The following is a 14,017-nucleotide window of genomic DNA, read 5'->3' on the forward strand; positions in this document are numbered from 1 at the left end:
AGTGTCTCTGGGACCCGCGGTTGTGGGGAAGGTTGTGTTTTACACCTCCCGCGTCCCTCTGCTTCTGCCTCACCTTCCCCACTCATTCTTCACCCCTCCCCGGAAAAAAAGTGTGTGGGGAGCTCAGATTTCGCCTTTGAAAAAGCTGCGTCGGATACTTGAGATGAGCCCTTCGCGGATAGCTGGGTTGCTTGATTTGAATTTGAGGAGTTGAAAAGCCTGTTTACTTTCTTGCTTTGATGTTGGGTAGATCTGGTTTTGATTAGATCAATACCCTTTTCTCTCTCCCACCTCCCCCTCCCTTCCTTTTCTTTCCAGAGAGGAGGCTCAGATGAGCCCCTGCTGACTTGAGAGAGACCAAGCCGATTGCTGAGAGGAACTGGAAGAAGAAAGAGGAGGAGGAAAAAAACAAACCCTAAACTCAGTGAGAGGCTTTCCCTCACCATGAGTAGTGCTGTGTTAGTAACTCTCCTTCCAGATCCCAGCAGCAGCTTCCGTGAGGATGCTCCGAGGCCCCCGGTTCCGGGAGAAGAAGGGGAGACCCCACCGTGCCAGCCCAGTGTGGGCAAGGGCCAGTCCACCAAACCTATGCCTGTCTCCTCTAATGCTAGGCGGAATGAAGATGGGCTGGGGGAGCCCGAGGGGCGGGCCTCCCCTGATTCCCCTCTGACCAGGTGGACCAAGTCCTTGCACTCCTTGTTGGGCGACCAGGATGGTGCTTACCTCTTCCGGACTTTCCTGGAGAGGGAGAAATGTGTGGATACCCTGGACTTCTGGTTTGCCTGCAATGGATTCAGGCAGATGAACTTGAAGGATACCAAAACTCTGCGAGTAGCCAAAGCAATCTATAAGAGGTACATTGAAAACAACAGCATTGTCTCCAAGCAGCTGAAACCTGCCACCAAGACCTACATCCGGGATGGCATCAAGAAGCAACAGATCGACTCCGTCATGTTTGACCAGGCACAGACTGAGGTCCAGGCTGTGATGGAGGAAAATGCCTACCAGATGTTTTTGACTTCGGACATATACCTCGAATATGTGAGGAGTGGGGGAGAGAACACAGCTTACATGAGCAATGGGGGACTGGGGAGCCTTAAGGTCCTGTGTGGCTACCTCCCCACCTTGAACGAAGAAGAGGAGTGGACTTGTGCCGACTTGAAGTGCAAACTTTCGCCCACCGTGGTTGGCTTGTCCAGCAAAACTCTGCGGGCCACAGCGAGTGTGCGGTCCACGGAAACGGTTGAGAATGCATTCAGGTAAGGCTTTTGGCTGGGGGGGCGGGGCGGTGGGGCCAGGGCTTGGAGGATGAGCTTTGCAAATGTTTTCAGTTAAGGTAGGTGGGCGGGTGGATAGGCTTTGGAAGCTGGTAAAGGTTGGTTGAGAGCTAGGACTTCTGGCTAGTAGAAAGCCTTTGATCTCGTGTTTTGTGTGTGTGTGTGTGGGGGGGGCAATGTACGCACAGCTGAGTACCTGTAGCCTTCCAGTGCTAACTTCAAACAGTGGAAAGCAGTATTTATTAAGGTGGTTACTTATTATCCCGGACTACTGGGAGGGAAAGAGAGGAAAAGAGAAAGAAAATACAAATATAGTAGCTTTTGTAGCCCGTGAGTCGGTAGACCCACTGAGCACCAGTTTGGGGAGGGGTCATCTGACCGCTGGTCATCAAAGTAGAATCACTGGCTGGGGGTGGGGCAGCGGGGTTGTGGAGACACGGGAAATAACGTGTGTACTCGCGAAGGGGTAAGTGGGATCTTTTGAACTTTTCTGTTAAGAGCTAGCGATTGGCCTAGCCACCTAGTTGGTGGTTCCCTTTGTAGAATTAGGTATTTCCCAGCAAGGAAGACTTCTAACTAACTTGGGGAAAGCCCTGTGGCTTCCTCACGCGAAGGAGCCTTTGCCTTGGCGTCTGCTGGGCCATTCATGCAGCTTTAAAATGTTTTGGAGCCCCAGGGTCAGACCTCCGTTGATGGCTTGTTGTTCAGTGCTGATAGGGAAGTGTGGGAGGACCAGCCTCTCCAGAGCACTTTCTCTTTTTCAATACTTCAAAGACAAACAGACCATTATAGATTGGCCAAGTCTCAAGATTTTTGGCATTTGCAGGCAACTTCAGACCTCCTGTTGAAATGACTTTTTCTGTCCCTTCGCCTCTCCAGAGAGCCCAAAAGAGAATGCACCTTTTAATTCTAGGCTTATGCTTGTGATGTGCAGGGCTAGAGGTGGGCTGATCCTGGATTGCTCTCCGCGGGGGCCCGGCTTTATTCTGCCTCTGTGTCAGGGACTCAGGACGCGGTCTACGCCTGTTTTCTTGCTATCTTTGTAGGGCTTGGTCTCCATTGTCCCCCAGCTGGAGGGGGTATGCCCCTAATTGCAGCACTGGAGCACTTGGGTTCCCATAGTTAGTCCTGCTTGTTGTAGGTAGGAGCTCTCTTGGGTTTTGACTGCTTGTAAGAAGGAGGAGGGCCTGCTCTCTAGCCACCAGAGGGCGCTCTTGCAGCTTTGGGAGTGAATTTAACACTTTTCAGACTATCTGGTCTACACCTAAAGGGAACTGGCTTGGCTTTTGCAGGCAAGTGTAGGCTCTCAGGAGGGGGTTGTTGAAGTGGCCCTGAGCTTGTAGCGAGCTAGGCTGTTGGCATGAAGCTGTTGGGGCTGCTGTAGCTGGTTGCACCCAGGCACCTGCATCTGTTGCCCTGCTCCATTGCAAGGACATGTAGGTAAACTTTGCTCTTGGCCTCCTTACCCTCCAGCTTTGGCAGGCAGCGATGAGACTCCTTAAGGCCTGTGGTAAGGCTGCCTCTCCAGCAGCCTTTTGACAGTGGGTCTTCTGTGTCAGCCCCAGAGTGTCACCTTTGTAAATAGCACAGTGTGGTTTGGGAGGCTGGCAGTAAGAAAACGCTCTTCAGGCAAGACTCTCTGCTTCGGCTTCTCCTTGTGGGTGGGCGGCCTAGGCGAAGCGATGGCTTGCCTCTTCCCAGAGGCTTCATTTAGGATATAACCAGTGTTAAGTTTGCAAAGCACTTGAGATTCTGGAGCCCTGTCTTCCAGGCTGGGGACTGTGGATGTCATTGATATATACAGCACAGCTCTTTGGGGACTCCTTGAGCCTCCACACCAGAGCAAGTGGATTTTCTCCCAATGCTAAGTTGGAATGAAACGTTTTACCAGCATTTCCACAAAGCCCGTATGTCTTTTGGGGAGGCGGGGGGGGGGGGGTTCCGAGACAGGATCTGTCTGTAACTTTAGAGCCTGTCCTGGAACTCGCTCTGTGGACCAGGCTGGCCTCGAACTCACAGAGATCCACCTGTCTCTGCCTCCCGAGTGCTGGGGTTAAAGGCGTGTGCCACAGCCACCGCCCAGCCAAAGGCCACACTTCTTAACAAGGGCATCCTAAAAGATAATCTAAGACACACCCAGATGGCCTTACTTCTTTTTAACACACAAGGTTTCCTACTATGTGTACAGTGTCTCTGAAAGACGAGTTCCAGCCCGGGCCAATGGCCTTACTTGGTTTGAAACTTTGTAAACCTCATGTTCCCATCTGTAAGATAGGTGAGCCATGTCTCTCCTGTCTATGTTCTAAAGCTGTTTTTAGGATCAAAATAATAAACTTGAAAGCCTTTTGTGAAGGGAAGCATTTTGAAAAGATGTTAAGTGTTAGAAATAAGTATAATGAACCGTAATGAGTGGCTCTCTGGAAAGGGCAGCAGAGTCAACACATAGCCTTTTTAAATAGTAACTCTGGGGCTTCAGCCTGTTTTTCACTGTAATATTTTAGAGGCGCTCCTCTCCCCGTGCCTCAACATCCTCTGCTCTTTGAACCTTTTCAAGTCTGCCTCTCAGCCTGTTCTTGGAACCCAGAGACCAACCTGGCCTCGCTGTCAGAGTTGAGCTGAGCCTCCCTTCCTCATCAGCTCCCCCATCCTGCCTGGCTTAGGGGATGGGCTGAGGAAGTGACCCAGTAAAGGGGCTGAAGCAGCTGGTACCTGCAGAGGGCCTGTCTGCCTCTACTGCTGGGAGTCCTCTGGGCCGCTGGGTGCCCAAGGCACCGGCTAGTCTTCCAAGCCCTGTGTTTATGTGGGCACTCAGAGGAGCCTGGTTCCTAAGGACTGGTTTGTAGCCTTTACCGATGTGGTGTCGGGTTTAATATAAATAGTTGAGACGGAAGAGCAGAAATTAGCCTCGGAGGGAAGGGCTCTGGTTTGTGCGTGGTTGGTGGAGTGGGATGCTTGGACTTTTGATGGTCTCTATAAATATAACCAAGTGACCTGGTGGTGGGAGCGTGTGTCCTAGCCCCTCACACAAACAACACCCCCCCTCCCCCGCCCAGTGCGGAGGTGTGTGGAGCCAGGGGCTGTGATCTCAGGCGCTAGGCCCACACTTATTTTAAGAGGGAGGATACAGTGTTGGGCATACAGAAAGATCCTTTTCTGCCCTGACTCTGGGCAGGGGTTCATCTGCCTCCCCATGGGCCCTCTTCTCTGGTCTGGCTTAAAATCCTAGGGGCCCGGCAGATGGCCCTGTGCTGGCTGCAAACGTTTCCTGTTCTCTGCAAGAACTCGCTGATGAGGCTCATTTTTGTGAGAAGCCATTGGAATCAAGTTTGGCTTCAATTATCAAAGAAAGTGATGCCGTAGGAAAGATAAGCCGGGAGCATTGGTCAGAAATTTAGAGGACAGAATGCTAGTGACCACAGCTGGCGAAGATAGCACTTGTCAAACTTCGCCTGCTCACAGAAGACGCTGAACCCTTACTGGTCAGCCATCCCTTGATCTCGCCTTCCAAAATGCTAGTTGAAGGGAGGGTATTGACCTTACAGTAAAATGTCAGAGGCTCATGCAAAGTCCCAAGCTCAGCTTCAAAATCTGTTCCTTTTGTTGTCCTGTTGGGAGAGGGGCCCCAGAAAGAGGTCCTTGGATAGGATTCTCTAGAGGAACAGAAGTGGCCCCAACATCTAGAGGTAAGAGGTAGACACTTCATTCCCTCAAGGACCCAGGAGGCTGTGCTACTTGTTAGCGGAAAGCCCCATGCTTGCTCAATGGCGGAGTGGCCCATGGGTGCACCCCTCACACAGAACGTACCCCAAGCCTGCACACTCCCCAGGAGTGCAAAGTTCCTGCCCAGTTGGGAGTACAGTCCTCATCTGGGTGCAATTAAGGTAGCACGCTCCAGTCCCCCTCCCCCCCCTTAAGCAATCACAAGAAGACAGCTCTGATCTATTTTCTTAAAATTACGTGGCACTTTGGAGAAAGTTCTGAGCACTTAAAACCTGAGTTTTTGTGTCTCTCCACCACCCTGCTGCCTCCGGGTTATGACTGTAGGAAAATCCGAGTGCTCGATTGCAGTCAGTTGAGTTTAAGAGCGGCGGATTCCAGTTTTAATTGCTGATCATACAGCAGCCCTCTATTTTGGAACTGGAGGGAGATTAAGTTTATTTTGGGAGCCATGTGCAAAAGGAGCATGTGCACGCACACACCCGTTTGACTTAGGGATCCTTTTTTGTTGCAGTGGTGAGGAAGGAATTTCTATCGAGTCATTTTCTCTCCATGGAGGCTAAAGTATAAGTCTTAGATTTAAAACATAGCTGATGTGTTAATACCACCAAGATAGCAAGACCGAGGAGAGGGAAGGTGTTTGAATGCTATTTCAGGCCGCCTTGGCTGTTTTGATCCTGCGCCATGCCTCTTCAGAACCTTTTCAGCAACCCATTTGATGGATGTAGGTCTTTGAAGGAGGCTCAGCCAAGTTTGGAGCTCCTGCCCAGCCCCCACCCCCACCCCCCACTTTTGGTGTTGGGGATACACATGTGCAGATGGGTTGTGCCCCCACAGACCACGCAGTCTGGGCCTCAGGATAGGTTTCAGCTGTGAATCCATGCTAAAGACTACAGGAGAAAGTAGAAGAGGTTTCAGGAACACAGGTCTCTCCGCTTTTGCTGACAGTTGGGTTCTGGGAATGTTTCTGGGGTTAGCCTCCCACCCCCCAATTTCAGTGCCCTTGCCCAGGCCTTTAGAGGCTGTGGTGCAGGTGGCCATGTTCGAATTGCTCGTTTTTCATGGCGTGCCCCACACCTAGGGGGGCTGTGTGTTCGTCCAGTAGTTCATCAGCAAAGCCAAGCCAACTCCAGGTCTCTGCCTTCTCCTCCTATCGTGAGTGTACAGACTGTCCAGACCTCTGAAGAACAGGAGGGGACAGGAGTGGTTACCTTGACAGTCTTCTCTGAGGCAGCTGGCCCATCACAGTAGGGGACTCCTAGTCTGTTTTAAAGTTTTGGTCTACCCTGCACTCGGGAGGCAGAGGCAGGCGGATCTCTGTGAGTTCGAGACCAGCCTGGTCTACAGAGCTAGTTCCAGGACAGGCTCCAAAGCCGCAGAGAAACCCTGCCTCGAAAAACAATCAATCAATCAATCAATCAATCAATCAATCAATCAATCAATCAAGTTTTGGTCTATCTCTGTCCCCTCCCACCCGGTGATCTCTATTGGCCTCATCTTCATTCTGATTTGTGTGTCCTATTGCCCCTGGTTCGGCCTCTAGAGGCGCTGGTGAGCAGAGAGCCTTTCTTTTCTAGCCAGACCCCCTTTGGCCAGGATGCTAGAACAACTGGTCACCCCTCAGTCTTCTCTGCCTCCCTATGGTCTCAGTCCCTGCCACCTTGGTTGCCTGGGAACCCCAGATTGAGCACATATAGATGAAGAACAGGCAAGGATGGTTTAGCAGTCAAAAGTTCTCATTAAAAAGCATTGAGAGGCAATAGATCTCCTGCCCTCAGCGACAGGGCAGGGCCATTGGCCAAGGGCCGGTTTGGAGTCACTTGTCAAAAGCGTACAGCCGGTTTGCACGCAGCACTCCTGGTGTGCACTTCTTGGCATTTCTGTTTCTGAGGGATGCATCCAGACTGGCGCGGAGGCACAGAAGCACGGTCCCAGCTCTTGTCCATCGGTTCCCACTGACTCTCCAGTCTTGATGCTTAGCTCTCTCATCCCCTCAGGGATGAACTCTTAACAGTGGGGCTTCCCCCAAATTCTTTTCCAGCTCCACTGTCACCTGAGTAGACAACAGGTCCATCCCTCCTGGGCCCGTGTCTGCGCTTGCCCCTCCTCGCAGTCCTCTTAGGTCTGTGCTGCTAGTAACTACCGTCCATAGTGCTGTCCCCCAGACTCCTGTCCGCTCTCTGCCCTGTGAGGATAGACCCTGGCCTTACACCTTGTACCAGTCTCAGTAGCTCGCTAGAGTCCACTCTCTTCTTAGTCAGAAGAAGGCTTTCTGCAGTCTCTCCTGTCCACTGTATTCTCCTAAGCGTCTTGAGGCTTCTCAGATCCCTGCTCGTGTGACGTGATACGCCTGGTTCCCTCCGTCTTAGGGGGTCCTTCCCAGCCAGCCTTGCTAGAAACCTCTCCATCATATCCTGCCTCCAATTCTAGAACCTTCTAAAGTGGCTTGTGGTAGGAGGCAGAAAGAGACTGATAGCAAGGCGCACCCTTGCCACACCCACCAGGTTCAGCTCTACAGCGTGGTGACTGTGTGCTGGGGACCACTAATGGCCTTCTCCAGAAAATGGGCACAGCACCCCATGCCTCCTGCCTAAGATAATGCCTGTGATTTGGTAGGCATTCAGTAGCACCCACATATCTCCCTGATGACAACCCCTTACGTTATGGTGATGTGTCCTGACCAGAACCTGGGTACCAGAAGACCAGAGCCCAGCAGCATAGTGCAAGGACAGGAACTCGGCGAACAAGAGCAGATGGCTGGTCGTGACCTTTCCTTGGTCCCTGTCCGCTGCCAGCCTCACGGCTATCTTTACAGAGCAGCTGCTGTGGGCTGGTGGAGTGGGGCTCCTCTCAGAGCCTTTCCCCTCCACTCCTGTCTCTTGCCAGCTGAGCCCCAGGAGGACTATGCCAGGGGCTTGGTAAATGAAGCCTCCTGCAACTTCAGGCAGACTGACCCCTGGAAGGGATCCTTCCTGCAGCCCGCTGACCTGTGTCCCCCTCCCCCTCACAGAAGTCCTTGGCTGATGACCCAAGTGGAATGCAGCCCAGCAGGAGACAGGCTCACTGGTTGTTCTGAAGCCAAGAATGGGGGACCTACAGGCCACTAAGACAAAGGGGCTGGAGACCCTTGGAGGATGGGCCTGGGCCTGCCTTTGACACAGCTGCTCATTTCAGTCCTGGCGCCTTAGCCAGCCTTAAGGACACCCATGGTGGGGGGAAGGGCGCTGCAGGCACTGTGTGGGCCACCTAGACATTATCTGTCCCATCTGCCTGGCTAATGTAGACCTAGGTCAAAGTGGGAAGGCCACCCCTGACTTGTAGATGTTAGTCTCTCTGGAGTAGGCCGGCAGACCTCAGACACTGGAGTTAGGACCTCACAAGTTCTTGGTCTGGGAATTGGCTTCTTCCCTCAGGCTTGGATGTAGAGACCAGGAGAAAAAAAGACACCTGTCTAGCGGCTGCTTTTAGTTAGCTCTTACCCTGTCTCAGTCCTAGAATCCAGTCCTAGGAGTCGGTAACATTCATTCCGTGGCAGTCGCTGCAGCACTGCTGTGGTGGCCCCTCATCTTCTAAGGTTTGGGGAACCCAGCTTCCTTCCCTCCAAAAGGAGTCAGTGACCACCAATCTTCTCTTTGTGGCCATCTGCCCAGGCTTGCAGCTGGACCTGAGCGACAAGGTGACATGGACCAGATGGGGAACTGCGCACTGTATCATTCTGGGGCCACCTGATGCGACCTGGGTTTCTGGTGGGCAGTAGTGACCACGCTCTCGTACTTTCCCCGTAGGTCCTTCAAGAGAAACGACCCCGTTAATCCTTATCACGTAGGTTCCGGCTATGTCTTCGCACCAGCCACCAGCGCCAACGACAGCGAGATCTCCAGCGACGCCTTGACTGATGATTCCATGTCCATGACGGACAGTAGCGTGTAAGTATCCTGTCTCCCTTCTCCACGTGGGACTAGGGGTGTGGTACCCTGAGGGATGGGGGTCCTGCCTCTCACGCTCACCCAGTTTTGTGGAGTCACAAGTGGACATTGGTCTTCTGGGGTGGGAATATGACGGGCATGTGGCTGGTGAGGGAGAGTGGCATCGTGGTCTAGGTAGGGTTCAGTGAGGGCCTAGGAAGGGAAGCTGGGGTGGTGTCGTCATAGAAAGAAGCCAGAGTGTACGGTGGGAGGGTAAGATGAGTGTCTGTGGACTTCTTAAGTTTAAAAACCATCTCCTGGTTGTGCTTATGGGAGAATCACTTGACTGGTCCCGAACCAAGTCCACCTGCTATGGATCCAGCAGGTGGAACGTGGAACCTTTCTAGAATGGTTTTCCTTTCACCCTTGCTCTTTGAGAAAAAGACAAGGAACAGAAAGCCAGGCCTTTCTGAAAGGCCAGCACGTGCTATCTGCCGACATGCATATGGTTCAGTGGGCATCACTCAGGCCTTCATGTTGGTGGAGTCCTGAGTCTGTGCCAGATGCCGGGGACCCTAGGTAGGATTCTCCATAGTCCTGTCTGGTCTCAGATCTTTGGCCAACAGATGACTTTGACAGATATTTTCTAAAGCAATCCAAGTCATTGAAGTAGTCGATAAGGTCAGTCGACTGTCAGGTAAGGTCGTGCTTTGAGTGTTGGGTCATTTGAAGTGAAGTCGGGGATCTCTGGATGGCCAGCATCAACTCTCTGTGAGTCTCATAGTGGGGTGTGGATGTAGTTGAGGCCTAGAGTCCCAGTTTTCTGCCATCCTTTGGGGTTTGATAGAAGTCAGGTATGGGTGAGACCCACCCAAGACTTTTCTCACCCAGCACCCAGTTGAGAATCATCATTTCAGGAAGGCCTTTCGAGGCTTTCTTCCGGCAAGCGTTTTTAGAATTAGGGTTTCTCCGCCTGAGGGAATGGTCTTGAAAGACAGCCCATTAAGCTAGCAGTGGTAGGTTCTGGGATGCTCTCTTAGACTTTATTCCTCTTAGCCTCTTAAAACCGACCGTCTATTCTTCTCATGTTTGAAACGGTCTGGCTTCTGTTGGCCGCTGTCCTGTAGCCTGGCAGGCTGTGCAGGACTATTTGGAAAGAGAATGGCAGAGGTTAGTTTAGTTTGGGACTCTGCTGCCTGTTTTTTTGTTTTTTGTTTTTTTAAAAAACTCCTCCTGGAAGTTTTTATTATGTTGCCCCAAAGTGACAGATATTCTTCAGGGAAAAAGTAAAAGTTTAAGGAAAGACCCATCATATCCAGGCATTGGTGGCACACGCCTTTAATCCCAGCAGAGGTAGACGCAGATGCAGACAGATCACTGTGAGTTTGAGTTCAGCCTAGTCTACAGAGTGACTTCCAGGACAGGCTCCAAAGTTACACAGAGAAACCCTGTCTTGGGGGGTGAAAACCCCACAAAAACCGAGAATATCATTTTGGCATTAGTGAGGGTAGGGCGCACATCCTTTATCCACCAGGAACGAAAGGTTTCAGAGAACTGGTTCCATTTTCATGATTGGCTGAGCTCTTTAACTGCTCTTTAACAGGGTAGGGGGCTGGAAATCATTCTTACTTATTTTATGTAGTTGAGTGTTTTACCTGAATGTCTATATGCATACTACATGTGTGCCCAGTGCCACCCTCAAAGAACCCCCCAAAAACTCACATTATTCCTTAATAGACCTAGTTGTTTTTTGTTTTGGTTTTGTGTTTTGTTTTGTTGTGACTGAATCTCAACTATGGTAGACCAGGCTGGCCCCAAACTCAACAGCACTCTGCCTCCCAAGTACTGAGATTAGAGGCATATATATCTGACCCTAGTTTGTTTCTTGATAGTCTAGAATATTAATAACCAAGGTGTGTTGTAGGCTGTGGGATGTGAGGTTGTGTGGAACTTCTGTCCTCCTGTCTCCTGCCCCATCATATAGCTGGTTGTTTCTCTCTGGTTGTCCCTGCTGTCTTGTTTGGGTCTCAAGCCTGGGCTTGGTATCTCAGAAGCTTTATTCCTTCAGAGCACAGTAGTCACGGAATGTGTAGGACCCTCATTGCTGCGTGTGAAATAAGAGCAAGCCGCTTCTGAATGGAGGCATTGAGTGAATCTCTGAAGTCCGGTGCCCTTTTCGGAAGACTTCTGTGAGGCTTCTGTTTAGGTTTCTTAGAGACTATTTTTGGCTTGCGTCCTGGCGCTTGGCTGAGTTTCAGTCCCCATCACGGAGGTGTTATTCTAGGTTCAGGATGAGATAACTTGGGTGTGGCCCCATGCGTGTGTTTCTATTTGTCCTCACAGGACCCAATCAGCAAGGTAGGCAGTGACTGGTGACTGCCATAATAAGAAGGAAGTAGGCCTCACATGTCCCTAGCCATGGCAGAAGCAGAACTCAGACCCAGGCAGACATGGCGGCTGCCCCGCCACACGCATCTTCTGTGTTCACCGTGAGATGAGATGTTATTGGGACCAGTTGCCTTTGAGCTTCTTTGAGTTTTTCTTTTTGTTGACTACTGCTCATAACTCTCCTGAATCCTCATTTATTATATGAAAGGGTCTCGCATAGCCCAGGCTGGTCCTCACATAGCCTGGGCTAGTCTTGCATTCATTCCGTAGCCAGAGGTGCTTATGGATATCTGGTCCATCTGCCTCCGTCTCCCGAGTGCTGGCACCAAAGTTAGGTGCCACCATACTTGAGTTGCCAGGCACAGACTCTAGGAAGCACAGGGGCCAATAAGGGCCACTTAAGGGCCAGCAACTCATCCCTTGGCGGTTTTCCTTCAGGTTCCTGGCTGCATAGTTTGTGGGCCATGTAACGGTGTCTTGTGGTGGCTAGATATCGAGGAAACCAAAACGCCAAGAAATGGTCCCTGCGAGACCTAGAGTTTGGGGGTTCAGAGCCTCCCGGCCAAGTGGTCATTCCACTGGATTCCTCGTCACACATATGCCCACAAGCATGGTTGGACAGACTAAAGGGGCAGCTGGCATTGACTTCCCCCAAGGGCTCCTGGGAATTATCTTGGTGGGGGATGGAGGGGTGTCCAGGAACAAGAGCCTACTTATGGGACTTGCTCATACTTAGAGGCTCCTGTGAGTGTCCGGCTATCATCTGCTGCCAAGCATAGGATGCCCCCCCCCCCACCTGGAGTGGAGTGATCCCCAGTCTCCTGCTTGGACAGACTTGGCTTGAGCTAAAAGCTCTGGGCAATGTGAAGCACTATCTGGCCAGCCAGCCATGGGTGTGTGCATCTACCCCGTGTTGGGCAGTCACCCGGGGATTCCCAGGGCTGGGATTAGACCCCCTCTCCAGAGCTCTGCCAACTGTGGACCTCGTGTAGATGAGAGCACCATGTGAGAAATTTTGTGTGTGTGTGTGTGTGTGTGTGTGTGTGTGTGTGTGTGTGTGTTGGGGAGAGGGGATGAAAAGCAAAGCTGAACTGCTTTCAGCTCATTGTTCCTCTCGGGGAGCTTAGTGGGGATAAGAGGGTAGCAGGCCCCTTTGAAATGTGCTTGAACAAGTGAATAGGAGCGCCCCATAAAGCATGAAAAGAACCCTGGCTGCTTCTCCTCTTCACAATAGCCTGCCTGGGCTGCTGGAGGCTGAGGGGCTGAGGGGCTGGGGAACAGGGCTGGCTGCCCTGCTGGGAGTTGGGAGGGGACAGGGATGGGGGGGAGGAGGGGCCAGAGGCAGCTTTCAATCGACCCTAGAAGGTTGGAGTCCGTTAGGCACAAGTGCAGGGAAGCAATCATCTCATTTGCCACAGAACCAATTAAGTCCCCTGGGCCTTTGCAAGAGGCTTGAGGAGAAGGTGGGCAGGGCTGGGCCCAGCCTTGGTTCTTCTTCCTGGGACCTGCATGCAGTGGCCTATGTGTGTGTGTGGAGGGGGGCAGGCAAGTCACATAGGCCACCTCCCAGAGCCCAGCACTGACTTCTCTTTTGCCATTAAGGAAAAAAAAAATCACTCCTAAAGATGGCAGAGGTATTTGAGTCTCCATCTTAGGCCCCCTAGAAGGCTGTTTTATGAGCTTGTTACTCCGAAACCTCCATTCTCGGGAGAAGTGGCTCTAATTTTTTCCCCCCTCTTTTGAAAGTTAACTGCTAGACTTCCAGCAAAATCCTAAACTCCAATCCTGGGAGGGTTAGGAACGAGAGGGGCATGGGGCTAGGCCTGAACAAGACTGATGCAGAGCACCAGGCTTAGGAAGGCTGAGTGTGGGAGCAGCTGGTGCTCCGCTACCCAAGTTCACGGACTGTCAGGTGAGGGTACCATGACGGTAGCTTGCTTTTGCTCTCTGTGTCCCCGTGCATCCACACAAGATGACCTTTCTCCATTCCACAGAGTGGGTGGCGGGAATCATCTTACTTAATTATTTTTATTTCTTCATATCTTACATATGGTGTGTGTGGGGGGGGTTGGTCTGGACACTGGGGAGTGCCTCTGAGTGAACTTCAAATATTACCTTATCTTACAAACCAGGCTTTTGATGTTGGCTGTGATCGGTGGCTGCTTCAGAGTGGCTGCCAAGTGTGGGCACGCGTACGCTCGCGCCTGCTATTTCAAAGCCACCGGAAAAAGTGACATTCAGGTTAGGTCAGGCCCAGTGGAGTCAAAGGGCTAAGCTAATTGGCTCGGCTTAAATGGCAGCTAAGTGGAGTCTACACTTCAAAATCCGTGCGCCCCAGAAACAGCTGGGCCCGGCAGCAGGCTCGTTAGCTAAAATGTTTATAATTAAAGGAGACCGTAGAGGGACCAGACTCCGGTTATGAGCAGCCAGGATGCTGGTCATAAACTTCTGGAGCCCGAATAGAAGAAAGAAAGGAGAGGCCCCCGTTTGGAATGAGGGGCTGTTTTGGAAGAAGATTCCTGGCTAGGGGGAATTAAAGCCATATTTCCAGAAAGGCGCCTCTAAGCCTCTCTGACTTCTCCAAGCTAAAATTGCGCCTTTTGGCGCTGAGCACAAGTTGCCTATGGTTGTGTCCTTCACCTGCCCTGGATGTTGTGAAAGGTACTCAGGGAATCGTCTATTCCCTTGCCCATTGCTCTGGCAGTCACCTGCCTACCCCCCCCCACCCCC

The 14,017-nt window shown here is 51.7% G+C and overlaps 1 protein-coding gene across 5 annotated transcripts in view; it reads left to right on the top strand.

The window, feature by feature from the left end:
- Positions 1 to 14,017, top strand: part of Axin2 (axin 2) — a 30,370-nt gene that overhangs the window by 2,513 nt on the left and 13,840 nt on the right. For all 5 annotated transcript variants that reach the window (XM_026780655.1, XM_013347639.2, XM_026780656.1 and 2 more), the window contains exons 2-3: positions 319 to 1,259; positions 8,780 to 8,920. In XM_026780655.1, the coding sequence (XP_026636456.1) occupies positions 445 to 1,259; positions 8,780 to 8,920 (956 nt within the window). In that variant the 5' untranslated portion in view covers positions 319 to 444. The remainder of the gene's footprint in view (positions 1 to 318; positions 1,260 to 8,779; positions 8,921 to 14,017) is intronic.

Source organism: Microtus ochrogaster, chromosome 7 (genome assembly GCF_000317375.1).
Source record: "Microtus ochrogaster isolate Prairie Vole_2 chromosome 7, MicOch1.0, whole genome shotgun sequence".
Classification (NCBI taxonomy): Eukaryota; Metazoa; Chordata; class Mammalia; order Rodentia; family Cricetidae; genus Microtus; species Microtus ochrogaster.